Source organism: Bactrocera oleae, chromosome 3, assembly GCF_042242935.1.
Source record: "Bactrocera oleae isolate idBacOlea1 chromosome 3, idBacOlea1, whole genome shotgun sequence".
NCBI lineage: Eukaryota > Metazoa > Arthropoda > Insecta > Diptera > Tephritidae > Bactrocera > Bactrocera oleae.
The window spans coordinates 70,485,120-70,511,283 of record NC_091537.1 but is presented as its reverse complement, the minus strand read 5'-3'; the positions used below and the strand labels follow the sequence as shown (position 1 = coordinate 70,511,283).

General features: G+C 33.7%; 2 protein-coding genes across 2 annotated transcripts in view; one reads left to right on the top strand and one right to left on the bottom strand.

Moving 5' to 3' along the window:
* The window catches only part of mthl15 (methuselah-like 15), a 22,996-nt gene extending 1,961 nt beyond the window's left edge, over nt 1-21,035 (top strand). Inside the window, exons 2-7 of the mRNA XM_014233786.3 lie at nt 15,416-15,600; nt 15,699-15,954; nt 16,103-16,181; nt 19,920-20,098; nt 20,160-20,546; nt 20,621-21,035. Coding sequence (XP_014089261.2) covers nt 15,416-15,600; nt 15,699-15,954; nt 16,103-16,181; nt 19,920-20,098; nt 20,160-20,546; nt 20,621-20,772 — 1,238 coding nt within the window. The 3' untranslated portion in view covers nt 20,773-21,035. The remainder of the gene's footprint in view (nt 1-15,415; nt 15,601-15,698; nt 15,955-16,102; nt 16,182-19,919; nt 20,099-20,159; nt 20,547-20,620) is intronic.
* Nucleotides 21,019-26,164, bottom strand: LOC106616862 (tetraspanin-6). The gene is made up of 5 exons (XM_014233775.3): nt 26,006-26,164; nt 25,728-25,916; nt 25,454-25,642; nt 21,948-22,073; nt 21,019-21,285 (listed from the first exon to the last, which is right to left on the bottom strand). The coding sequence occupies exons 1-5, from the start codon at nt 26,090-26,092 to the stop codon at nt 21,130-21,132; spliced, it is 747 nt and encodes a 248-aa protein (XP_014089250.2). The 5' UTR covers nt 26,093-26,164; the 3' UTR covers nt 21,019-21,129.

The window sequence follows — 26,164 nt, the reverse complement described above, 5'->3', positions numbered from 1 at the left end:
TGTAGCTTGATCTTGGAATGTTTGTTTGGCGATTTTTACAATAAATAAAAAAATCAAACGAATTTGCTTGAAATTTTGTTTTTTCAATGGAGTCACGGCTACGGAATCGTTGAAAATCTTACAGAAGTCTTTTGGGGAGTCTACTTAGTATTTGCGTGGCACAAAGCTTTTAGTGAAGGTCGTGAAGTCATCGAAAACTTGTGTCATATATTTATTAATATCATCATAATTATATTAAGAACCCTGCTAGATGAAACATTAGTTTTTATTTAGTTGCATTACTCTTCAAAAAACGACAATGTATGCTTCATATATTATTTTTATCGTTAGTTATGCAATCAATGAGCTAAGAGTTCTTTACTTAGTTTTAAACTGTTCGTGGATGCCGTTTTATCGTTGGCCATATATGTATGTGTTGTCAACCGACCCAAGTCAGTTGCCTACCTAATTAAAACACATTCCCGATCGTAGTTAAACATATTTTTAATTGGTATAAATTTTAACTAACGTTGATCGGGTCAAAAACCCAATATTTTTCCACATGAAAGCAACAAGAAAGTTGAATCAAAGACACTTATTATGCCGCTCTAAAATCAGTTCGACCAACTGAGTTTGCTAATATTTCGTTTCACTCTTCAAGACTAGAACTTCAGCCAAGCTTCGCGAGGAAGTATCGGTAAAAATTGAAATATTTTATAAATAACTGAAGTGTTTACCCAAAAGTCGTTTGATTTTTTATTTTCAAAAACAAAACAAATAAAACAATTTAATAATGCTATACAAAAGCTGATTACATTTTGGGCTGCTTGCACATACATACATATTTATTTAAATTTACAAGTATATGTGTATACATTTTTGTATACTCTTTTTTTTTGATACTTTCGCCCGTGATTTACTCTCATATTTTAAATTTTAATAGAACAACTGATGCATATTAGCATATGCTAATTAGTAATTGGTTAATGCGAATGGGAATTACCTGCTAGCAAACGTTTAATCAACAGTTCAGAATCCAACATAATATTATAGCGATTGTCTAGTATGTAAAATGCAGGTAAAATTTCATACATTGCTTCAAATTAAACAATATAATCGAATATATTAATATTTATATAAACAAATAAAATTTGAAATCAGTCAGATCGTTCAGTCTATTTTGTGTTTCCAAGTTTCTGCCTTTTTGTCAAGAGGCATCTAATGTAGTTTGCGTTTCCTTTTTCGTTCTTTTAAAAGTTATTGATAAGTGCATAAAGCACCTATAACATATAATATAATATTAGTAAAAATTTGGACATGTTCAATAAATTAGTCCATACTTTCAGTTATAGTGGCCAAACTCCTTTTAACAAACGCCATCGAAAGTTTTTTTGCTCTTCTTTGAAATCACTACTGTCAATATTTTTTTTTCTTCTTTCTTAGCTAATTCCTTGAGCTTTTCGTTTAAAAGATCTATCTGCTCTTTCATGTATTATTTCTTCGAAGTCTTTCACATTTACCTTATCTAAAACGGGTTTGTTTTGCTAATTGCACTACTAATTGCACGCTTTCAAAAAATCTTTCTGTTATCTCATTCCAAGAAAGGTTTTTGTTCATTATAATATTGTAGTTTTTCCAAAGTTATTTTATTGATTGCTTCTCTTCTCCGTCTATTTTTTCAAACATCTGCTTTAAGGTTAGCCGCAAATAATAAACCTTAAATTGGATATCCAGTTCCATTCAGATTACGTAGACGCGAATGTCGTGGAAATGGTAGCGATTGCGAATGTCAAACATCAGTGTGTATTTATGATATGAATAAAGTTTCCTAAAATAAATCAGTCATTCAGAAGCAGCTTAAAATCTTTTTCTATTTCTGTCAAACATTGCACTAAATCTTATTACATTGTTGCAATCAGATAAATGTCACCAACAAAATTCTTCTGAGCATTGCATAGATCTTAGCAAATAAACAAGAAAAAATGTAAAGAGAAGTTGAATTTACAGCAAAACGAACTCATTTTAAGACATATAATTATCTAATATTACTTTTATATATGTATAACTAAATCTGACACAGTAACCGGACGACGGTTGCAACCAACTTAAAACATTTGGCTAGTTCTTTCTAGCCACTTTATTTGATATAAACAACCTTCAATTCGAATTAAGGTTTCTTAAGAAGGAAAGAATATCTTTTATGAAGATCTTTCGCTTTATTTTGATCGTTCAGCTTGTATGGCAGCTATGTATATGCTTAGTGGTCCGATTTCGGCGGTTCCGACAAATGAGTAGCTGCAAACTGACAAACAGCCAGACAGACGGACATGGCTAAATCGACTTAGTTCGTCACGATGATCATGTGTATATGTATATACTTTATAGGGTCTCCGACGTTTCCTTACGGATGTTACACACTTCGTGGCAAACTAAAGATACCCAATTCAGGGTATAAAAACGAGATAGATATATGTATGTACTTATGTGACATGACATATGAGTAACATAACAAAAAATATAATCGCATAACATAACGGCATTTGAGTTTAATCCTCATAAAAGTTTATCCTCCAAGTTATTTAAAGAATGAGACCAAAGAGGGAGATTAAACTATCGATTTAATCACATGTAGAGATTTCTGTTAAAGTTTTAAACAAAACTAACCGAAACTTTTGTGTACGTATAATCGTTCATCCTTTTCTTATGCAACATGTGTGTATGTGTTAATGTTCATGCAACTATATATTACTCTGAACACATAACTATCCGAAATTTTGCACACGCCCTTTTATTCCCAAGAAGCTGCTAATATGTCGGAATCACCGACAAACTGAAAAATCAAAATCCAGTTCTTGAATCGAAAACTTTTTAATTGTAAGACTGCACGAAATTCGGTACATAATATCATAACAATAAGGTGCTACAACGCTACCATCTCCGAAAAAGATTTTCAGATACAGTACATAGCTACCAAACGGAATGATCAAGTACTTGTATGGAAAACTTTTTTATTTATGAAGGATATTCTAGTTCCGATGGAACTAAAGTTAACGTTTTTTTTCTGTTTTTCAAAGTTTTGGAATCTCGGTAGTCGTGATTTACTGCGTAGTGTTCAATATACGATCGGTCATGTATCGTTTCTTTGCGAAGTGTTTTCACTAAGCAGAAGAAATCATTGAATGAAGCCAAATTCAAACGAAAAATAAATGAATTATTTTAGGTAAAGTGATCTATTGACAAATAACCCATATGCAAATGTTGAATCAATTGATTAAAAATGATTTAGTGGAAATCACAGTAATTGCGGCTGATTTTTGCGTCTTCTAAAATTACAATAACTTTAAAAGCATCGATTGTTTATTTCGTAAATAATCTCACGCCTATGCAAATATATACCTTGATACATGGTGGCTATATACATATATTTGTTTTTGTTTCTGGTATGTGTACACACTTATTTAGATACAAAATCAAACAATAATGCAAAAACAACAACGAGCTACAATCGCAACACTTTGCTCGTTTATTATTCAAATTGATTTGAATGTTTACTTGAAGATCTTCCACGTATTTAAAACACATTTCAAAAAATCTTATTTGTGGGCTGTTGTGGAATTTTAACACAATCTTGCGAACAAATTTAATCGTTGTAAACAAAGAAAAAGCGAAAAGTATTCAAGAAAATAGTGTCAATATCGAAACAAATACTTTTTCTATGCCAAACTAGAAAGAGTATACGAATAAAATGTATAATGTATGAGAAGGCTAAGAGAGGTGAAAGTAGCTGAAATAGTTGTTGGAGGCATTTCAAATACGCATAACAAACGTTGACGGTGACAGGACAGCTTTAGTGACAGACACAGTGTTAGTAAAAGTGGACCTTTAGTTGGTTGGTTGGTTTAAAGGGGAGATCGAATGGATGCCTTACCGCACTTAAGGAACCATCATCATTGTCACTAAAGGTTTGACATGATCAACTCAACTCACCTTTTGTTACCTTTCGTCGCAATCACGCTTTAAGTGCCAGATTTTTGCTTTCTAAACATTAAAGACCGGGTATGTTCCGCATTTGCATTCAATCGAAAATTAATCCGGTTGAAAAAGTGCACACTAGGCATTTTAGCAACGAAGTTAAGGATTTCAAAAGGTGTCTGTGTTATTATCAAAGTCTAGAACTCCAATTCAAAAATAATTCCCATATATTGCATTAAATTGGAAATAATTATCAATGTGGATTCAAAGCACGATTTAGACGGTGCAAAATGTGTCAAATTTAGCGGTTTGGTTCTTGTTGTTGCATTATTAAAGTTCAGAAATTGATTAATTTTCATTGGAAAGAATGAGTTTAGAAGTAAAAGCTATATGTTATAGTGAACCGATCTGAACCATTTCTTCGGATATTGCACTGTTCCTTCGTCAATAACACCTGCAATGAAAAAGTTTTCCGTCACATAATTTCGATCGTTTTTGGCAGCAATCGCTCAGTTTATACGGCAGCAATATACTATAGTTTTCCGATAACGGCTGTGCTGCCAATTGAGCAACTTCTTGTTGAGAAAGGGACGGGTTTAAAATTTCAGATCGATATCTCAAAAAATGAGAGACTAGTTCGCATATACAAGACTTGTATACCGACAGACGGACTGACAGACAGACGGTTCTGGCTTTCTCAAGCTAGGTTTTAGAGCTATTTACTGTCTCAGCCATCTCACGCATCTTCAATTGCAAATAAAAAAAAAACAAGAACAATGTTACCTTCGGCTGCACCGAATTGAATTTGATCGGTCAGTTTGTATGGCAGCAATATTCTATAGTTGTCCGATCTGAAAATTTTATTTTTTAAATTTTAAGATTGTATCTTAAGAAATAATCCATGTCAAATTTCGTGAAGATATTTTGTCAAAAAAAAAGTTTTCCATACAAGGACTTGATTTTGATCGTTCCAGTGACTATGGAATTTGTACGACTGTATGCTATTGTGGTTCGATATCAGCGGTGCTGACAAAACAGTTTCTTGGGTAGAAAAAGATGCAAGGTTGCAAATAATGGATTAAAAAAAATTTAATTAACATTTCAATTAAATTTTTTTAATTTGTAATCCCAAATACGTCAAAAAAAAATTTAATCCCAAAAACCGGATTAAAATTTTATTTTTAGTCCCAACTACCGGATTGAAAAATAAGAATGTGCAAAATTTCTGATCGGTATCTCACACACTGAGGGTCTAGTTCGCGTATATGCAGACAAACAGACGGACATGACTAAATTGACTCAGCTCGTCACGCTGATCATTTATATAAATTTTTTATAGGGTCTCCGACGTTTCCTTCTTCTCCGATTATTAGAAGAAGAGTAGGATCGAATAGCAGATAATAGTCTTAGCTGTACGAGAATATTAAACGTTTTCTTGGCTTATACTCAAATGTAGCATCAGGTTTTCTTCTGCTTGGATTTTTGTAATTAAACTGCGCAAAGTAGAAAACACACGCATGGAAATACTTTCAAAAAAATTCTTCCATCATCAGCATTTAAATATAAACCATTAAAATATATTTTCAGACTGCCCACCATATGTACGTCTACAGTGGTGGTAAATAAAAAATAAAAAGTATTATATTTGGCAATATTTTATAACATACATAATAAATTGACTGTTAATATTTAGCCTTATCTGTATGTAAATGAGTATAGCAATAATAACGTTAACGAGTTATTTTGAACGTGACCGAACTATTTACGGTCATAATTATTGGCGCTTCGAAATACTGACTTGCAGTATCATAACTCCATGAAAGGTATTGAATCACTTTAAACGAAACTACTTGGATACTAACTTATTTCAAAAATCAATATCATACAGTACAAGCAATGCTTTTACTGGAAATACCGACAAATTATAGAGAAAGCTACATTCTGATCAGCCGTATTTACAAAAAACCTAACCCTCTCAGAATTGAAAGTAAAAATATTGCTGGGGATTTCAACGACAATATTATATTGTTTTCTTTAATCACTTTTCTTCAATATATTGAAACTATTTGCTATTTGCTATTCGAAAGAGTTATTGCTACAAAAAGTATTATTACAAAAAATAATTCCCGTTATTATTAGCCTTCACTGTAAATAAATAGGCATGTGTGCTTTGGCGCGTAATTATATTTTATTTAAAAAAAAATGAGGGGGTGTGAATGAGTATTTCCACTTGTGGATGGTTGGCTAATTGCAAACAATCATATTTGAGTACTTTGAAATTTATGATTATTATGTTAACAACAAGTCTGTCCGTATTGTGTCGCAAAGTACTGTAATGTGCGATCTTTCCTCTGGAAAATGTAATTACGAACTATTAAATTTAAATGAATTACACATTGTGTATATTTTAATATTATTATGTATGCAATCGTTTAAATATAAGAATCAGAAATGTTAAATTATTCCAAGGTTATAAAATGAAAAAGGAAAAATTTTCGTGGAACGTAATTTTAATTGCATTGCAACAAGTCAATACGTATTTGACGTAACTAAAAGGGAATGAACTCAAAATTCCAAAAATTATTAAATAGTTTATAATAATGGGGAAAAAAGTCTTTACTGAAATATTTTATGAGAACAAATAAAAATTTTATGCATAAAAGCATTTTCAACAAATCAAAAAAATCAGTAGCTAAAATTATCTGGCGTAAGTTTTAAAAACAGTGAAAAGCATTTGATTTCCAAAGAAATCCATAAACCAGAAAAAACGTTAAACGTCGGCGGATCCGACAAATGAACATCTTCTTGAGGAGAAAAGGACGTGTGCTAAATTTCAGATCGATATCTCAAAAACTGAGGGACTAGTTCTCGTATATACAAACAGATAGACATGGACATCGACTGAGCTCGTCATGGTGATCATTCATAAATATTTTTTATATGGTCTCCGATGTTTCCTTCTGGACGTTAAAAATTTCGTGTATAACCTAATATACCCTGTTCAGGGTAAATAAAGAAAAAACAAGTAGTTTATTTTTGACGACAGAAAAGGTTAGTCACGTTTTTGTGTGCTCTTCGATTTTTGACTTTTGAGAGAAGTGGATCAAAGAATATGTATTAAATTTTGCGTTAAAAATACAATATACTATTGACTTGAAATGTTGACTGTGGCATTCAGGGGGTCCACTTTGTCTAAAAAAAGTGTTTATAAGTGGTACAAGCTTTACAGAAGGCCGAGATGACGTCGATGACGATGAGCATTCTGGAGGTGCGACCACGTCAAAAATCGAAGAAAACATCGAAACAATGAAAAAATTTGTTTTTGAAAATCGTCGAATCATTATTAGGCAAGTTGCAGAGGATGTTGGCATATTAATCAGCTCAAACCATTCAATATTCTCTAATTTTTTGGGCATGAAATGTGTGGCAGCGGAGAATGTTCCGAAATTACGATAATTCACCAGATCACACATCAATGCTTATTCGTGATTTTGCGGGGGATTTGGGAACAAAATATTTATTGATGGATAAGTATATACTTTTTAAAAAACTTCAAATTTCACCTTTTCCTTTGAACACACCTCGTATATGGAGTAAAACGTTTTAAAATCGTAAATATCAATTAAAACACTTTTCCTCATTTTCACAACATATGTGGTATAAAGTTAACTGGAAATTCGAAAATTTTTATATTAGGTATATGGAGTCTAAGGGGGATTGAACCGATTCAACCCATTTTTGACATAAGATTATATATATTATTATCAAAACACATATTCCCCGAATTTCAATAATATATCTCACAGATTGACCGATATTTCCGGCAAAAAGTCAACCGTAGGCTCCAGGCATACCTTAAAAGAAATATTCGTGCAAGTTTTTATCCCGACATATTAATTACTGCTTGATTTGTATACTAGAAAGTGATCCTTTCTAATTTAAAGTTGTGGTAGATGGGAAGTAGGTGTGGTTTTGTTCGTTTTCGTCTGTTATATAGGAATGTCAAAATAATTTTATGTACCAATTTGGTTGAAATTAATGGGGTAGGTTCGTGATATGAGATATGTGGTTTCACCTTAAAGTGGGCGGTGCCACGCCTATCGTCCAATTTTGACACCGGTTCCTATAAAGTCCTTTCGTGTCATCTCGGATATAAAATTTAATGTCTCTGACGCTTTTCGTTAATGATTTATCGCAGTTTTAGTAGTTTTTAACAAAACTGTTGTATATGGAGTGGGCGAGGTTATCATCCGATTTCACCTATCTTCATGTCAGAGGTGTCGAAATTTTATGTCCTGTGAAAATTTGGGTGATATAGCTTAACTAGTTTGGGAGATATATACATTAAACATATTAGTTGGCGCAGCACGCCCACTTTTAAAAAATTTTCAAACCAAAGGTGCCTCTCATCATTGCGATTCGTTGTACTATACCGGTTTTGTATCTTAATTTGTGGTTTATTTATGTCAATTTATTGGTTTTTGATTGTAAACATGTTGCAAGTCTCAAAATTGATAATATAAATATGTTATATCATATCAGCTCATAAAAGAAATTAGAGTAGCAAAAAATACTATTTTTAACTGAAAGAGGCGTAATTTTTTATTAAAGCCTCTTTCTGTTAAAATTTTTTTTTTTTTGTTATACGTCATTTCATATTGCGAGGTTTACAAAATTAAACGGCGAGAATAAAAAGGACTCGTTATTTTCAAAACTACATATATACAAACATGTAGATTCTGCTAAAGTCTCAATGAAGTTGCTATTTACGACCATATTGAAAAATCTTAACGAAACTTTTTTGTACAGTTGAAGGATGTGAACGTTATAGTTTCTTATTTTTGCAATGTATAGGAGTTTGGGTAGTCCTGACTTGTTGTGAAATCACTGCTTAATTGGCGCCATATTTAAAACGTCAAATTTGTGCTTGTCAATCAAATAGCCGGAAAATGTCATTAAAACTTAGTTTGACTAATTGCTGCTCGTTAAATAAAAATAAAAAAAAATTTAAGGATTTTTTTTGGAAAAACATGTATAATAGTATTATTCAAAGTAGTCCCATCTTTCTGGCAATTTGTGAATTCCATCCCAACAAAACTGCGAGAATGAATTAAACCCATTTTTGATGCCCTGTTCTTTGCCATCATGTTCATGTTTAGTCGCAAATTCGGGGCGTTTTTCGGCAATCGCTCGCTTCAATTTGATCAGTTATTGTCAAATTCATAGCATTACCTTGGCGTCATGGATATTCGGTTTTACCGTTGATTTGGTTGGTTGGCCAGGTTTCACATACATATGATTTTATGCGTTCACGGTTATCGTAATGGATCCATTTTTCATTACCATTCAATCCTATGACAAAAGAAACTTCTTATTATAGCTTTCTGACATTCAAAATCGTCTTTCCCCGTCTCAGCTGCTTTTAAATGTTTTGAACTGGCTGCTTGACTCCCAAAGATTTTGCGGGCTATTCTTGTGTATGACAGCAATCTTCATGGAGCTTTGCGGATAAAGTTTTCCTAAACATAGATTCTAACTTTCAAAAGATTTTGAGCTGTAGCTTATCTTTACTCCGCGATAATTTGAGCGAGTCGGTAAAATCGTTTGGTTTCAGTTTCAATGTTTCGAATTTTTGATTTCAATGTCTCGTGCTAACTAAATAGGTTCACATTTTTGACTTATCCAGCTCTCAAACATTAAACCCACCCTTGTATGCAAATAAGTGGAAATCTTAACAGTTGAATTCCATCGCGATCATTCACCATGCGCTGATTTTATAACACAATTTAAACCTGCCTGAAGCGCCAAATTAAGAAAAAATAAGATTGTTAGTGCTGAATACTGTTAGTAAGTAGTTAGCTTAAGTGTTCCTGACAATGAAAATGTGACCGATAAATGTATTGTAATTCGAATAAAATATTCATTATCTACAATTGGTATACCATACAGTAAATATGTACATGTATGTATATGAATATACAATATATGTATATATAACTTTCAATTATAGGAAGTCACTATGTCGAATAATTAAAAATATTATCAGTTATCGACGTAGCTCTAATCATATTTACTCGCTATTTTACAATAATGAAATACATTATTCATTCGGCTTACATAGGTATATGTATCGTCGTCGAATTAAAGGCATCACGAGAACTATTTATCGACTTATCATACTCTGAACAGGGTATACACCAGGCCATGATGTTTCTAACATCCAAAAGGAAACTTTGAAGACCCTATAAAGTATATATATATGTATATTAAAGAAGCTGAATCGTTTTGACGTCTGTATATACGCAAACTAGTCCCTCAATTTTTGAGATATCAATCCGATTCGCTGCACATCTTCTTCTCCTGCCTGAGGTTCGTAAATGAGAGAACAAATTTGGATAAGCTAATACCGGAGCGAGTGGCGCCAGATAACATTGTGCGTCACATGATTAAATCGAAACTGGTGTGGGATCGAGTGAGGATGTGGTCTGCGATAGTTCTGCAAAAACTTAGAAGAAAAGAGTGGTAACGGAGTGAAAGCAGAAGGATGAACGAGAGATAGGCCTGAAAGCCGTGACTGACGAGCCGGATGGCTAAGCTTGGCCTCACGATGTAATGCCTAACGGCAGTTCCGTGGGCCGTACACAAGCACTGATGATGGAGTTAAGGGTTTAGTACGTAGACGCGTTGTTCCGCAAGTCAGGTTGGGCGTGGTCCCGAAAGAGGTGCACCCTTAGCGGACAACTCGAATCGTGCATGTCGTCTGCAACAATACCGATATCTTGGAAGATTCCCTCCGAACACAAAACACTCCGAATTCTGCCAATAAAGAATTAGAACAAACATTTATATTAAAGGCATTCTAACAGCTGCTGACTTGCACATACATATGTACTTATCAATCTGTCATAGATATAGATATATACATATGTACATATATAAATAGCGCTCAGTTAGCGATTTTTCACTGCATGACAGCACCTCATTTGTGGTTTTATTTATTTATACGTTCAGGCCACTTCGTAGGCGCCTAAAAACATATTGTGTTTTCTGCACACATACAGACACATTTGAACAACACCAGAAATTCAATTTTATCTGTACATATAAACAAATGTATATATAATATGAAAATGTGTAAATAGTTATCGTATAAGATTTGCATATAATAAATGGTATTTGCTTCTCGGAAGTACGATGACATTTGCACAAATGAATTCTTAACTACTTTTTGCGGTAATTCTAATTGGATAGATACATATGAAAATATTTACGTTTATTATATACTTTATTAATGTATTATACAATTTATGTTAATGCTTAAATATTATTCAGTTTGCTGAATTTTCATTCATATTATACAAGGCGACTAGTGTATAGTTGTCGGTCTACAAGCTCAGGTTACTATAACTGTGTTTTGTATTGTGTACGGCTACTGACCTCAGTATACTTCAAAACGGAGATAACATCCTTGAGTTAAGACTTTCTAGAAGAACTTCAGATGTAATTGGCAGCATTGCTAAAATTTGTACTAGAGCTCGAATTATAAAACGATTAATGATTAATGAAAAATGCGTTTTCATACAGTATTTAATATACACAATTTTCTGATGAATCAATACAATATTATTTAAAGGTATTCAATGTATTCATTCATTCGAAAACACGCTAAATAACGCAGGCAACTAACCTTTAACAGTTATCTGAATTAGACATTTCTGTGTAATAAATCAAGTGATGGTGGTAATACATAATACACAACAATGGAGACTGGTTACTCAAGTGGTCATGATCAGTAGACAGTTTTCAGCCATACTGCGAATTAGTGTTGCTGGCGGCTACTGAAGTGTTTTGTTTTAGACGTGTGGTTTTCAAAAAGAAATAAAACACATATCATTAAATGTCGTAGCCAAGAATTTAGATTTTTATAGCAAAGATACGTGTGGCACTCAGATACTGGCGCGGTAACGCTATTACATAACATTTTTTATCAACTTATGCAATTATTCTGTTTGGAGTATTTTTTTTCTTTGATATTAATTCAAATTACACTTTTCGAGCGTGGTGACCGATAATTACAAATTTTTTGTTCTTTTATTGAAGATATGAGAAGTTAGTGTTGTTTAAAATATTTTTTATTTACAATGTAATGATTATATATATAGGTTTTTGGTAACTAAATTAAGAAACATAAATTTGAGACTTGATATCCGCGAAATATCTGAAAAATACCGTAGCAATGGTGGTCCCATATTTTGTTGTGAACTCTTGTGGATCGTTATTCATTTTCAAATTAAATTTTTCCAAAAGAAAAGTTGTCAACCGCTCTGATTTTTTATCAGTCAAAAGTTGATGCTGAAATCGCCAGTCAAGATAAGTGGAAATTTATTACCATTGATAATCCGATTGAAATAAATAATTTCAATTGTATTGTTCAATTCAAACGAGATACTGTTCCAAAAGGTGGCGCAGCTATTTCAAAAAAAAAATAATAATGTTATTATGACTTCGAAAATTGAATAATCTATTTTTTATTAAATTCCATATTTTTATTTGCCCTTAACGAAATTTTGTCTTAAATAATATTATTTTTGAATCACCCTGCTCTTCAATTGATTTGTTACACTTGATATTTGCGAAAATGCGGTGTGCCTAAAAGTATGCAAACATTTTGAGCATACTTTGTTATCGTGTTAGGCTTATTTCCGTTACGGAATTTCTTGATTCAGTTCCCGTGCTCAAAGCCCGCCAAAGAAGCTATGCAATAGATTAAATATATAGATATGCCATTATGTTTCATTATTTATTTCGTATAAGTGACCGCGGCTGGCTTGAATAAATTCCAGCCGAGAGGCCCGATCTTCTTCCTTTTTGCAGCAGTAGGGGCCATATGTCTATAACTCGTCGAACGAACAATCGTCTCGGGCTTATCTGCGGTAGCAAGCGACTTGACAACAGCCTACAAAAAATAATCTAGCGGTTTTAAATTTTACTTTGAAGCCACGCCAGAGGCCCACGACGCGATATAATGCGCTGTTTCGTTGGCTGTATTGGCATGTAGCCGTGTTATTGGAACCATAGGTCTTCTACATCAACATTTTCCAATTCAAGTACAAAAAGTCATTAATCATGGTGGTATAGCGTTCCCCATTGACTGTAACATTATGGCCGGCTTCATTTTTAAAGAAATATAAACCAATGATACCCTCTGTCCTATCACCGTGAATCCAGTTGTTACGCCCGATGGCGGATGAACGATTTCCAAACGTTGTTCCAGAGTAAGTCTGTTCATTTTGAAATGGCAAAACAAATTTAGTATAAATCAAGTAACAGCTGTCAAAAAACCAACTCCGAAAAAAGTATTGCATCATTGGATAAATTCGATTAATTTAAATTCTTCTGAATATAAGTCATACAAATTATACTCGAAATCGAAGACAGCTTGTGAAAGCTTTTGTACCTTCGATGACAGCTGAATGACACTTGAAGGAAATTTTGAAGAATCAAAACACCGTTACTTTTGGTCGTGCCGAAAAATCAATTCCATATGAGGATGTGAAATAGTGCCTTTACTTGTTGCTGACAAAAATCATCATCTCAAAGCATGTTTCATTGCTTCTTTCAACTATCCATTTATATTAATTTAGCGGAGCTCTTATTTGTTCAAGGATTCTGGAATTCTTGGCATAAGTAACCAGTAACCGAGTCATAGACATGTCTTGAGCTTATATTTTATTACTGTTTTGATATTAATTGTGTCTTCTAGCAAATCGATCCATCTTAATTTTCGGTTATACACACATTAATATGTGTATATGTGTCGTTATTTTGCGTTGAAGTAAACAGTCGCTTTAAATTATCAAGAATTTCGAATTTATTTAGCCAGGTGTGTTTGCTTTCAATTCAAAATAAAGGGTGGCTTATTCGATATGGAAAGTATATTTATCAATTATAAATACCTACATAAAAGCACACATATCCATATAAATATATATATATATATATAATTATAATAGATATATATATTTATTAATTTGAATAATTTATATGTAGTATATGTGCAGAAGTAATGCAAATAACAACATTCGCCATAAGTTTCATTCACAAACATATGATTATACAAGTATTCCTCAGATTTTTCGTTTAGTTTCCCTTCCTGCTGTTTATTGAAATTTTGCCGACACTTGTCATAATCACACCTATAATCCATAATTCGGACAATGATACATCTCAACAAAGCTCGAATCACTGTTTAGTCTTATCAACTATAAAATGGTTAGTCAAAGTTGAGGGGTTAACTAGTAATCATAGTTTTGAAAAATACAGGAAATTCTGGACAGTATACATGATGAATATAATATGATCCAAACACCTTCGCTATTATCACGTAACGATATTCCTATTTCTATCCGTATATTCAACTTGACTACAATTGTACACTCTAATATCTTTCAGTCGAAATTCTACACTTTTATTTCTAATATATTGTAACATTCCTACTTTCATCGTCTTTAAAATGAACTGTAATTAGGAATCAAGCTCATTTAAATTCTTGAAAAGGTTTGCCTGTTGTGAAAAATATAATTTTGTAAATAAATACGTATAGTTCCCAATCTTATTTTTACGTCTCATACTAACACCCATTTCAGTTCTTTTAAACACCTCGTTATTTGTAAAGCATTACTTCAAATTATCCCGCTATAATACTATTTAGGCGAAATTAATTTTTAAAGTCATTGTAAACAAGATTTACACATAAAGTTGAAACATCATAATCTTCGGATCACGTTGATGTTGACATAGGTTAGGTTAGGTTCGATGGCTGATCCAGAGATCACACCTGGACTATTATATGCAGTCCGTTGTGAATCCATAAAAATTTAACTCCTGTATCCGATCTTATACGTTGGCAGAGCGCCTTGTGGCCAACACCATTCCCACCAGCTCGTTGGCATATCTGAAAGTGTGAGTAAATCTAGCGCTACTCTATTGACAGCAACCTCGACTTGAAAACGCTACCAAAGTCAGGAAACCTGAACCTGAAGTTGATAGAGAGTTCCACCAACATTTCTCTCATAGCTTTGATCCATCCGTAAAGAAGTTCACTGCCCCTCCGCTCCAACGGCTTGTACCCACCACAACTCCCTCGCAGGTATGTGGGCAGAGTAAAAGCCGCCAGAGTTTGCTTCGGCGACTCCATAATCCAAAAGATCCGTTATGAAGTCAAACCGTGCAAGGATTTCTGCATGTTCAGACACACGGAGGAAGCATAAATAACAGAAACTTTCGTATACAATATCACTAACCTAAAATAAGAGACTACTTAGAGAAATTCTTTTTCTATAAAAAGTATGACTAGTTGGTTGCAGTCCTGCTATGATTGCTATAAATTTCAAAGTCTAGTTTATTAAATTATCCTCAAACAATATTAATAACTAATTATTACATTATTTTGTTTTTATTCCAGTGTTTGGCATACTACGCGGTTTAGACTGTCAGCGATTCCTTCTAAATCCCGATCTGTATAGCTCCGATGCACACATTATCAACTCGAATGATGGCTCGCTTTACGTTGCCTCCAGCACAAAGAACTACACGAACAGCCAGTATTGTGTAGAAAAGATACGAAATTCGACATATGGTGAACAGAAGGTAGGTACGTATGTAAATAAGAGAATTGAAGACAATCAAATAAACAACGTCTACAAAAAATATCTGACATTTGTTCTCTTTCCGTTCCCCAAAATTAGCTCTACACATTCCTGTGTTTCGACTCGAAAGTCGTTGGCAATGAGAAGATACGCTTCAAAATGTATCCTATCGGTCTATTGATATCCTGCTCCTTCTATGCACTCACACTGGGCGTGTACTTATCCATTTCGCGTTTACGCAATTTGCCGGGAAAAATTTTAATCTGTTTAGTGAGTAATTTATTTGCGGCTTATTTGGGCATTGCATTGGGTCAACTCATACCCATCAACAACGATAATATGTGCTTCGCCTCCGGTGAGTGGAACATGAGTATATAATGTGTGTATAGGAATGCGTATTAGTGCAATAATAAAATGGATATTTTATGTTGCAAATATGAATTCTAATTAACAGTAAATACAAAGTGCATAATTTTTGCATTGTTCTTTTTTAATCTTTTTAGGCTATTTCATATACTTTTGCCTCATGGCTGCATTTGCCTGGATGAATGTGATGTGCTTCGATATATGGCAGACGTTTGGGTGAGTGTTCGCTGTAATTTACCGTTAATTGCACTCAATTCGGTTCCTATTGACATTGCTTTGAAGTTGATAAGTGCAAATAATACAATTGAAAGTGAAGCTAACAATAGATAACAGTATTTATATATATATACATATACTTATGTATATATATACATATACTTATGTATATATTTATGCTATTATGTATTTATATCTGAAAGCAATATTATTGCATTATAATTGCAGAACTAATTTATTAAAATATTTTCTAAATTTTTCCGTCAGACGATTCCCTGCAACTAAAGATATACAAGCACTCGTGTATGATGACTACTTTTTTACTAGATTTTCGATCAAAAGTTTTGGTTATTCGTTTTTATGGGATCTTAAGTTTTAGGAGACCTCCGAAGGGTTAAGTTTCTAGAGCTTTTTTCACTAATACACTCGGAGGGTTTTAAGAAACCTCTGAACTATGCATTCGAATGATTATTATCATGATCTGTAGGGTGACCGCTACTAAGAAATACTTCTTCAATATTTTAGTAAAATGGATCGACTGTGTTACCAGCACCTGACCTTTCGAATTTTTGGTAATCAATTTTAATAAGAGGTTTATTCATAGAATTTATAACCAGAAAACAATATATTTATATACTTGTATTAGGAAAAAAGATGTAGCGTTTTGAGAATACTGAGCAATGGGCCGTCGCTACATAAGCGACAATAAAAACAACTTTCGTTCCGACGATAATCGGTCCAATTTAAGCGGAGCATAATATTATATTGTCCGACCAAGGACTAGAACTGCGGTAGCGTTCTCCAAAACTCCTTTACAGTTATTGACTGTTAAATTTACACAAACTGCCTCAGTTGCTCAAGTTTTAATAAAACATTTCGGTAAAAAGATCTGAAAAACACCTACTTGTAGAATACGTATACCTACAAGAACGTCTTTAACACAATTTTTGCTATTATTAGAGACTACTTTTATACCTCCTCTTAGCACATTAAAGCCAAGTAATAGCCCTATTAGATCATATGTTCCAATTAAATACTATTTTAGCGTATTTCTGGAAATATCTCTTACGATACAGGTGATATATTTTTTTATCTGTGGTAAGCATAATAGACATATTATATTTAGAGCTCTATATAAAAATGAAGGCGTGAGTATTCCAATATTCATTTAAGGTTGACTATTGGACAGATGTAATTTCCAAGAGCTGGGTAGTATTGAGAACGTACATATGCAGATTGACGTGAGATTCTATTTACAAAAATTAGTTAGATAAATATATAAGCTAGATCCACCAAATTCCACCAAAGTGGGCAGGAAATTTTCCAGGACTCCGGACTCCACTTTTTGAGCCAAACTGTTTAACTAGTTAAAATGTCAACATGAGGTCACTCACCAAAATCTTCTGGCACTACGACACTTTAGTCAACCCAATTATGTTCAATGGAGCCCCTGGGTGATGGAGTCTAGGGCCCTCTACTTTGCACGGAACCTTGAGAGCGTCCATCAGCGTGTGTGGTGGACTAAAATTCACTCCAACCATGACACTTAATGCCATTTTGCATATAGTGCCTACAGATATCGCCAGAAAGGGAGCGCTCGCGAAAGCTACTATCAGACTCGGAGCATCCCGGTTTCTCAATGAATACATGTCTGAACATTTGGAAATCCTTACACGCTTTGATTTTATACCAGATCTTTTAGATCATGGAGTCGCCAAACCAAGCGTTGTGGTGGATATTGTCAGTTTCAGACTTCCTGACTTCGTTATCAATGACATTGAGCCACTTTGTCGTAAGAATAGTATGGGTGCTCATCTAACCTAACCTAAGCATCTGTTGGGCAAATATTTTATCCAAGCATATTATTTCGTAATGTTTGTGAATTTTTATTGTTTTTTCTTTGCATAGGAAACTATAACATAAAAAGATGCATATATGAAATAATCATGGCAAATAAATATATATACAATATTTTACTGTGTGATAAAATTAATATTTTAATGCCAAAAAAAGCCATAATTTTATTCACCACACGCTTGACAAACCATTAGTTGCCAGTTGTTTTCGCCACCAATGCCACTCAATTTGGGAGCATTAGTCACATTCAAACAATTAATCATTTAGTACCGAAAATATGTGCACAAAGTATCCAGCTGTCGAGTGTACATATTTAGGAGGCTATTAAATTCATATGAGTAGATGTCTGTATGTAAATATTCGATCGTTAAACCCCAATGTAAGCATAGCAAATATTGACCAGACAATAATTCATAAAATTACAATAATTATTTGATAAAGATTATTAGAAAAAGAGCGATGGATTTTGGGCGCAGCACCATATGAGCCAATAACCAACACATATATACTTGTACATACATACACACCTACATATGTTTAGGTAATAAAGTTTGTACGCTTCGCTAAGTAGCTACAAAGTATTCGGAAGGAAGAGTAATGTATATTTGACTATGCAAACACACAAGGATATTTATTGTGCTCCGGTAATTAACCACCGTTTATTACGGTACTTCATGATATATTGCTGCTGTTATAATAGCTTTCGTTTGCTCATGTAAGTCGTTAGTATTAAAATTACTTATCAAGCTGTGACTTTTAATGAATGGAAGGGGAGTTCCTAAGTGGTTTGCTTTCATATTGTGACAAGATGTTTACTTCAGCTTTTGTACTTTTGTCTTCATTCTCCCTCAGTTCCGGAATTCGTAACCACTGGATTAGCGTTTCATAACCTCTAACTATTCAGGTTTTCTTGACAATGTCGCGGGAGTAGCACACATAAAACTTTTCGGATTGATGAACCAGAGAACGTCCATTTACGTTCTCTGGGTGAACTTCATCAAGACCATATGGTGGTTCAGAGAGAACATGGTGGGTCCGAAATGTTTTGGGGAATATAAAAAGCTGCATATTGTTTTTTTGGTAGCTTTTTCGCCACATTTGTTCTCAGTTTGAGAACAGTCATTTGGAAATTTTGAAGCATACTCTCCGGCGCAGATGTGAAGCGAGACCGGTAAATATTATATAAGTTATGAAACCTGGTTCGATTTGCGTATTAAAACTACTCTCATATTCAGAAATTTCAAGTTACTTCTTAGAAAAGAAGAAAGTCGACCTCTTCTCACAGCTCCATCCGATGAAACTTATTCTCTACAGAATAAAATTTCCCAATCGTTTGAAAAGTCACACCTGACCTGAAATATTCGCACAAATTCCTTCATGAACTGAAGAATTAAAACGTCAAAGCTAATATTCAAACCGAGTGAGAATGTATGATTGGAACCCGTCACAGGTTACACAGATATTTCTAGAGATGCGATGGGCGGTGATAGACAAACAATTTGATATATGTACATAAGAACATACGAGTATAAATGTGGTGCCGATTCTAAAGAAAACCGAAGTAATGTAAAACAGCAAAAGCTTAGTCTCTGAAAGTTGTACGATTGGAGTTCTTAGATATACGTATATATCCTGATAACATAAATGTTGAGATAATCTGCATCAGTGTTCTGGTATTAGATCTCCAAGATATCCGTTCCGGGTACACGGGATGAGTCCAGATTAATAGCCATCTTTTGAAATTTCCATAAACGACTTGACTATTATTCTCTCTTGTTAAATTACTTTAATATTATAATAACTCTACGATTCCATAATATTCGAGACATATTCCCGCACAAATCTTTAAACGAGTAAATAATTATTTTTTCTTCTTTTTAGATCCGCAAAAAAAAAACGTGGCTTTCAGACAAAGGATTTGGGACGCTTCTTACTCTACTCACTCTATGGTTGGGGGCTACCCACGTTCATGACGACCATTACAGTGTCGCTGGCCAAATCTCATTTGCTGAGCGAGAATTTACGTCCGAACTTCAAGCAGGGTCGCTGCTGGTTCACTTGTAAGTATAGCGATTGCGCTACGCTCTTACCCACTTCATTAAAAAAAATTGTGTATTGCAGATGGCACTTTTGCTTCGGCAAATTTACTCTTCTTCTCTGGACCGATTGGTGTGCTCTCGCTTTTCAACTTTGTGCTCTTTCTGCTAACGCTACGCTACTGTAATCGCGTGAAACGTGAAATTTTCCGCATGCAAAGTTCAAATGTCGAAAAACCGATTATGCGACGACGTTTCTTCGTGGATAAGGCGCGTTTTGCCATGAATACGAAACTGTTCATTGTTATGGGCATTACGTGGTTTATGGAAATATTGAGCATCGTTTTATACGATCGCAAGAAAGTGTTCTTCTGGGTCGTTAGCGATTCCTTCAATGTGCTCTTAGGTGTTTTCGTCTTTTTCATATTCGTCTTCAAAAAGCGCATATGGCATGCAATACTCTTTAAATTAGGTTGGTGGTCTTTTATTAAGTCACAATAGACATTTGTATATAAAATTGTTACTTATTTATTTGCTAATTTACAGGCTTCCGTTCCAATGACAGTCTGAAAACGCTACCTCCGGCCACCTGCGCTACGCAGTCCACCTATGCGCCACAGACACAGAGCCTCTCGATGACGCGCCTAAATGCCATCGAAGGCAATCTGTCATTGCTCTGTAATGCGGCAAAGAATTAGCATAAGTTATTTGTTGTACGCCTCCCACTCATTATTGTATTTGTATTATTGTGTATTTGTAATATTTGTATATAATTTTTTACGCTTTCGAGGTGTGTTAAATTGCGTTTTGACACGAAAACTACCGATTCACAATTTTTGACACAGATACATTTGCTTATGTAGGTGTTTGTATGTATGTTATTTCATTAGCGTTACGCTTGTTTGTAAGCTATTTATTATATTTATTTACCATTAAAAGCCATATTTAAATTTATAGTGTATTTCGGGTGTATATTTTATTTAGACTTAAATTAAAGGAAAATACATGAAATTTATATTACAAAAATATTTGTCAAGCAAAATCGCCGTCAGAACTCAACCGATTGGTTGGTAGCCAATCCTTCTGCTTGCCGAAGCTAGTGAGTAGGAAAAGACCATGGCAAAGAGAGGAAATAAGGCCAACACCGAAAGCATTACGCCAATGCTTGTGAGATTTGTGTTAATAAGACGTATCAATTTAGGCAAGCAACCCTGAAAACAACGAGAAAATATTTGAAATAAACATGCTTGAATATAGTATATTTTATAAATTACACATTTGTAACGAGTATTTTTTGAAACTTGTGGTTTTCAATGAATAATACTTTTTTCGGAGCTGGTCTGTTTGACAGCTGCTACTTGATTGACTCAGTTTAGTTAAAAGTTTCATAACGGACAGACTTACTCTCAAACAACGTTTTAAAATCGTGAAAATTTATTACCAAAATAATGATTCGGTTCGCGCGACGCTTTGGTTGCTGCGTAAAATATTGTTGAGACGCCATTGCATCTTCAAAAAGTCACTGTTTGGTGTTTGGAGAAACACATGTTTCAAAAAAAAAACTGTTTACATCAAAACTTAGTCAAATAACTTATACTTGTTATCACTAATGTAATTATTAATTAAAAATAACCTATTAAAAAATGGTGACAACCCTATCAAGAAATATAATTAAACGATTTATCGATTTATATTCATATTGTAATAAATTATAAACTTATCATTTTTGGTGGCAAGTCTACTCAAAAAATGCAAAAATATAATCGAATCAGTTCAACCTACGCTATGGTAACCTTAGCTACTATTTTCTTAGAGTTTAGTTCGCTATCCATGTCGTCAATAACATTCACTTGAAGAATTTTTTACAACTCACCACTTCATGCAGTTGTCCCAATTGAGAGTCCGAACAATTCTTGTTTTCGCTCCTGTTCCAGCAACACGAGTTCGGTAGCGAGTCTTTCGGCCAATCCAGATGGTTTTTGCCGCCACAACATTCAAGCTGAAATGTAAGAATAATGAAATCAAAGAAACGAAATCATCTAAGATACAATATAAAAAACTACTAAAAGTGCGTTAACTTAGTAAATAAAATTGTACACTCGAGACGATACGGAAGGGCCGAATACTATGTGGAATCCAGTGCCTATGGCAGACTCTTGATCGAATATATTGGTCAATCTATATGATATACTAATGAAATTCGGTGAATAGTATTTTCTAAAAACAATTTAGCATTTATTAAAACTGGGTGAAATCGGGTCCATACTCCGCCTATCATTACTACCCCTAGCCCCTTATACCTCGTATAAGAATTTCAAACCTCCGGTTTGCATACCGGTCAATATGTAAGACATCTTAGCAAATTTAGTTGAACATATAATATAGGATATACTATAGTTTAATGCTGAAAATGTATTAAAACGGGTCAATACTACCCCTAGTTCTCAAAAACTTCATATAATAATTGTGATTCTAGCAAACCTCATGCTGAATATCGGTCAGTGTGTTAGTTATTATATTTATAAAATAGCGTAAAAATATGTTCTTGATATACCTGAGTAATATCGAAAGGTAATGCAATCAGTTTAGACCTTCCTCTAGCCGCAATATACCCTATGTAGCGATTTCCACCTCACTTTAAACCGTGAATTTTGGTCAAAAAGTGTGGTATTTTACTTAAATTAGGTGAATATGTTTTCTTAAACATTGGTCTAATCTTGATATAATCGTACATATAGTACAATACATAATGTTAAAAAGTGTAGAAATATTACATAATATGACCTACAACAATTAATGGTTGTCACAAGTGTCGTATTTTTTAAGCTATTAAAATACGACATAAGAAGAAGACGAAGCTTGTGAATTGCCTATATATATTTACATTTCTTAAAAGAGAAAAAATTGAATTCGGGAAGTTGAAGATCTTTCTCTCGTTTTTTCTACAACTGATTAATATTACGAACTTGGTTTATCAGCGTTGCGGCCACTCGTATGGATCACTTCGCATTATGTAAACATATTTTCTTTCTTTATGCAGGGATCTTATCTCATCCGAATATTATTTCTTTCATATTTATTTATTTATTTTTCACTGATAACTAACTTTATATATACGAGTATGAAGGTAAAACTCCTGCTGAAAGTAGTTATATTTAGTTACGACTCGAAAGATAGTGCGGAGTTGATGGTTTTAAAATAACCTTTGTATTAAATGTTTATTTGCATACATATGCAAGGCAGTAATACCTGGTAAACTGGAAAGTCAGTACCGCTTCTATGAGAAGGCGCCACTACAAGTGATTCAATCTTCGCACAATTTGTTCGTGAGATATACAAGTAACACTTCCCCCATATTATAGCCTTCCCTTTAGATACATCATTTCCTTTAACGCAAGTTTTAATGCTTTGAAAAAATGTATTAAAATTTCGTGCGCCAAAATGACTTAATGAGCTCTTCGCATTAGGCAAAGCACCCATTCGGAAGTAGTTTGCTAAACTTCGTACAAGCCATATGAGCATCGAGAAAGATGAACAGAATGGGACGCACGAAAACATAGAAAAGAATCTATATAATGGTGTGAGTGACCGTAAAATGAAGGTGATAACGAAAGCTAATTATCTACAAATATCAAAGGAATGTTTGGGATATATGGTTCATTAATATTTATATATGTATTTGTAAATCGTGTACAAAGTGGCTGAACATAATTAATTAGGCTTCCGCACATTTTATTCAATAAATATTCTTTCTGCTATTATGAAACGGAGCAAAACTCCTTCCCGCTAAAAAATATCAAATAATACTTCGAAATGGAGGTAACCAGAACTAGATTAACGATTTCAGAAATGTATACTATACATACGACTTTGAAGTTCTCGGTATATTAATTTTGTAGTGATCCCGGAATATAAATAATTTATACAAGTACTACTCCTTTAATACCTAAAAATGATATTCCAGGATAAAAATAGTTTATTCTATTTCATAAAAAATTTCTCGTCTTTGATTCGCCATCACTTCGCTTTATTTAGGCTCTGATCTTCTATTAAAAATGTAGTATAAATGATCAGCGTGACGAGCTGAGTCGATTTAGCCATGTCAACGGATGTTTTTGAGATATTGAATTTTTGCGCACGTCTTTTTCTCAGCAAAAAACGACAATCGCCGATATCGGACAACAATAGCATATAGTTGTCATACACACTAATCGATCAAACTCAAGTCCCTGTGTGGAAAACTTTTTAATTTGACAAGGTATCTTCACGAAATTCAGCACGATTATTAGCTAAGGTACTGCTACAATCTCCAAAGAAATGGTTCAGATCGGATTACGATCAAACTCAAACTTTTTTTAATTTGACAATTTATCTTCATGAAATTTGTCATGTATTATGCCCTCAGGCATCGCTACAATCTCTGAACATATTGGTCAGATCGTACCACTAAAGCTTAAAGCTGTCATTCAACTTGAACGACTAAAATCGTTTTTACTTTTTTCGCTATAAAAATGCATCTGTGAAGGGTATCATAGCTTCAGTGCAGGCGAAGTTAACGTTGTTTTCCTTTTTTATTTCAGTTCAGTAATAATGTTAGTCTCTTTGATTATTATCAGTTGAGAGCTTTAATTAATTTGAGATTTTAGATTTTGGAATGTAAATGTCGAGATACGGCGGTACAAATATGTAATCGAATATCATGTTTTCAAGATACTAAAATCAATCGGAATCCAGAGACTTATACGGTTAACACCAATAAAAATTAGACTCATTGATTATTATGCACTTTAAGATTTTCGGGATTTCTATGTAGGTATTAAAAATTAACAATTGTAATCTGGAGATTTAAACGGTTAGCACCAATAAATATCATTCTTATAGAGTATTATGCACTTGCTGATTTTCGTGGATCGATTGTAATCGATTATCATGTTTTCTAAAATTTCACAGTCGGAATATCCAGATTTAAACAGTTAACACTAACAAACATTATACTCATTAAGTATTAGACTCTTAAAGAGTTTCGGGATTTCGGGATTTCAATATATAAATTTCGTAAATTCGCGCTATTAGTTGAGAGCTTTAACCAATTTGAGATTTCGGTATTTTGTAATGCTAATGTCGATATCGAAATTCTAAAATTCTATAGTCCGGTCCCCGAGATTTAAACAATTAACACTAATAATAATTGTTCTCAATTTTACAGTTTAAGGTTTTCTGTTTTGTTGTGGGATTTGTTTTTATACAATTTTCGTGATTTAAATATACGAACTTCGAGATTTCGCGAAATATCATATTTATCATACATGCTTGTAAAAATTTAGTCTTTTTGGTGCCCCGTAACCACCATAACTGCAATATTAACTCAGACAAACTTACAGTATTTTGTATGTAATCGATGAGAGTTGCATTATTCGCAAGAAACGGATCATTTTTGAAAGCACTATAGTTGTTAACCTCTCGTTCAATACCATCCGGTAACCCAATTATCACATTATCCTTATAAGCGTATAGGTAGATGGACATTAGGATCAAAGTGAACATCGCAGCAATGAGGAAACCGCCATACTGTAAAATTAATAATAACAAATTATAAAAAAAAAATTTAAAACAACAAAATACAAATATAAATTAGTGATTACTAGGTACTTACAATCACCAACATTGTCGGATCCACCTTCACGATACATGAGCAGGCCAGCGAAGCAGCGAACACCAAGATGCCGCCAACGATGAGCAACAGGTAGGGCACATAGATCGAGTAACCGCCACTAATCTTCAAATAATTTTGAAAATCCGTTTGCAACCAAATGCCCGTTAGGATTATCAAGAGACCGGCAAACTGGAGAATTTACAAAAATTATAAAGTTTTTTATGAATAGGATGAGTTTGAATTTGTATGAGGATACTTGTAACTCTCTGCTTACTCACCCAAAGCAATAGGTTAAACAATAACAGCATTCCTCGTATGAAATTAAAGGAAAGCATAATGTCCGTCTGATGGTCCACTGCGCCCATACTATACCAGTTAAGTGTCGAATTTGTACTGAAAACATCGCTTTTGAGTTGCGGGCAGCAGCGAAGTGCACC

Bases quoted from the DNA above. Each gene is read 5' to 3' on its own strand.
- LOC106616862 (XM_014233775.3), bottom strand. From the start codon at position 26,092: ATGGGCGCAGTGGACCATCAGACGGACATTATGCTTTCCTTTAATTTC. The intron at 25,643-25,727 runs GTAAGTACCTAG...TTAATTTTACAG, and splicing joins ATCCGACAATGTTGGTGATT to TATGGCGGTTTCCTCATTGC. The intron at 21,286-21,947 runs GTGAGTTGTAAA...CGTTGTTTTCAG, and splicing joins TGGGACAACTGCATGAAGTG to GGTTGCTTGCCTAAATTGAT.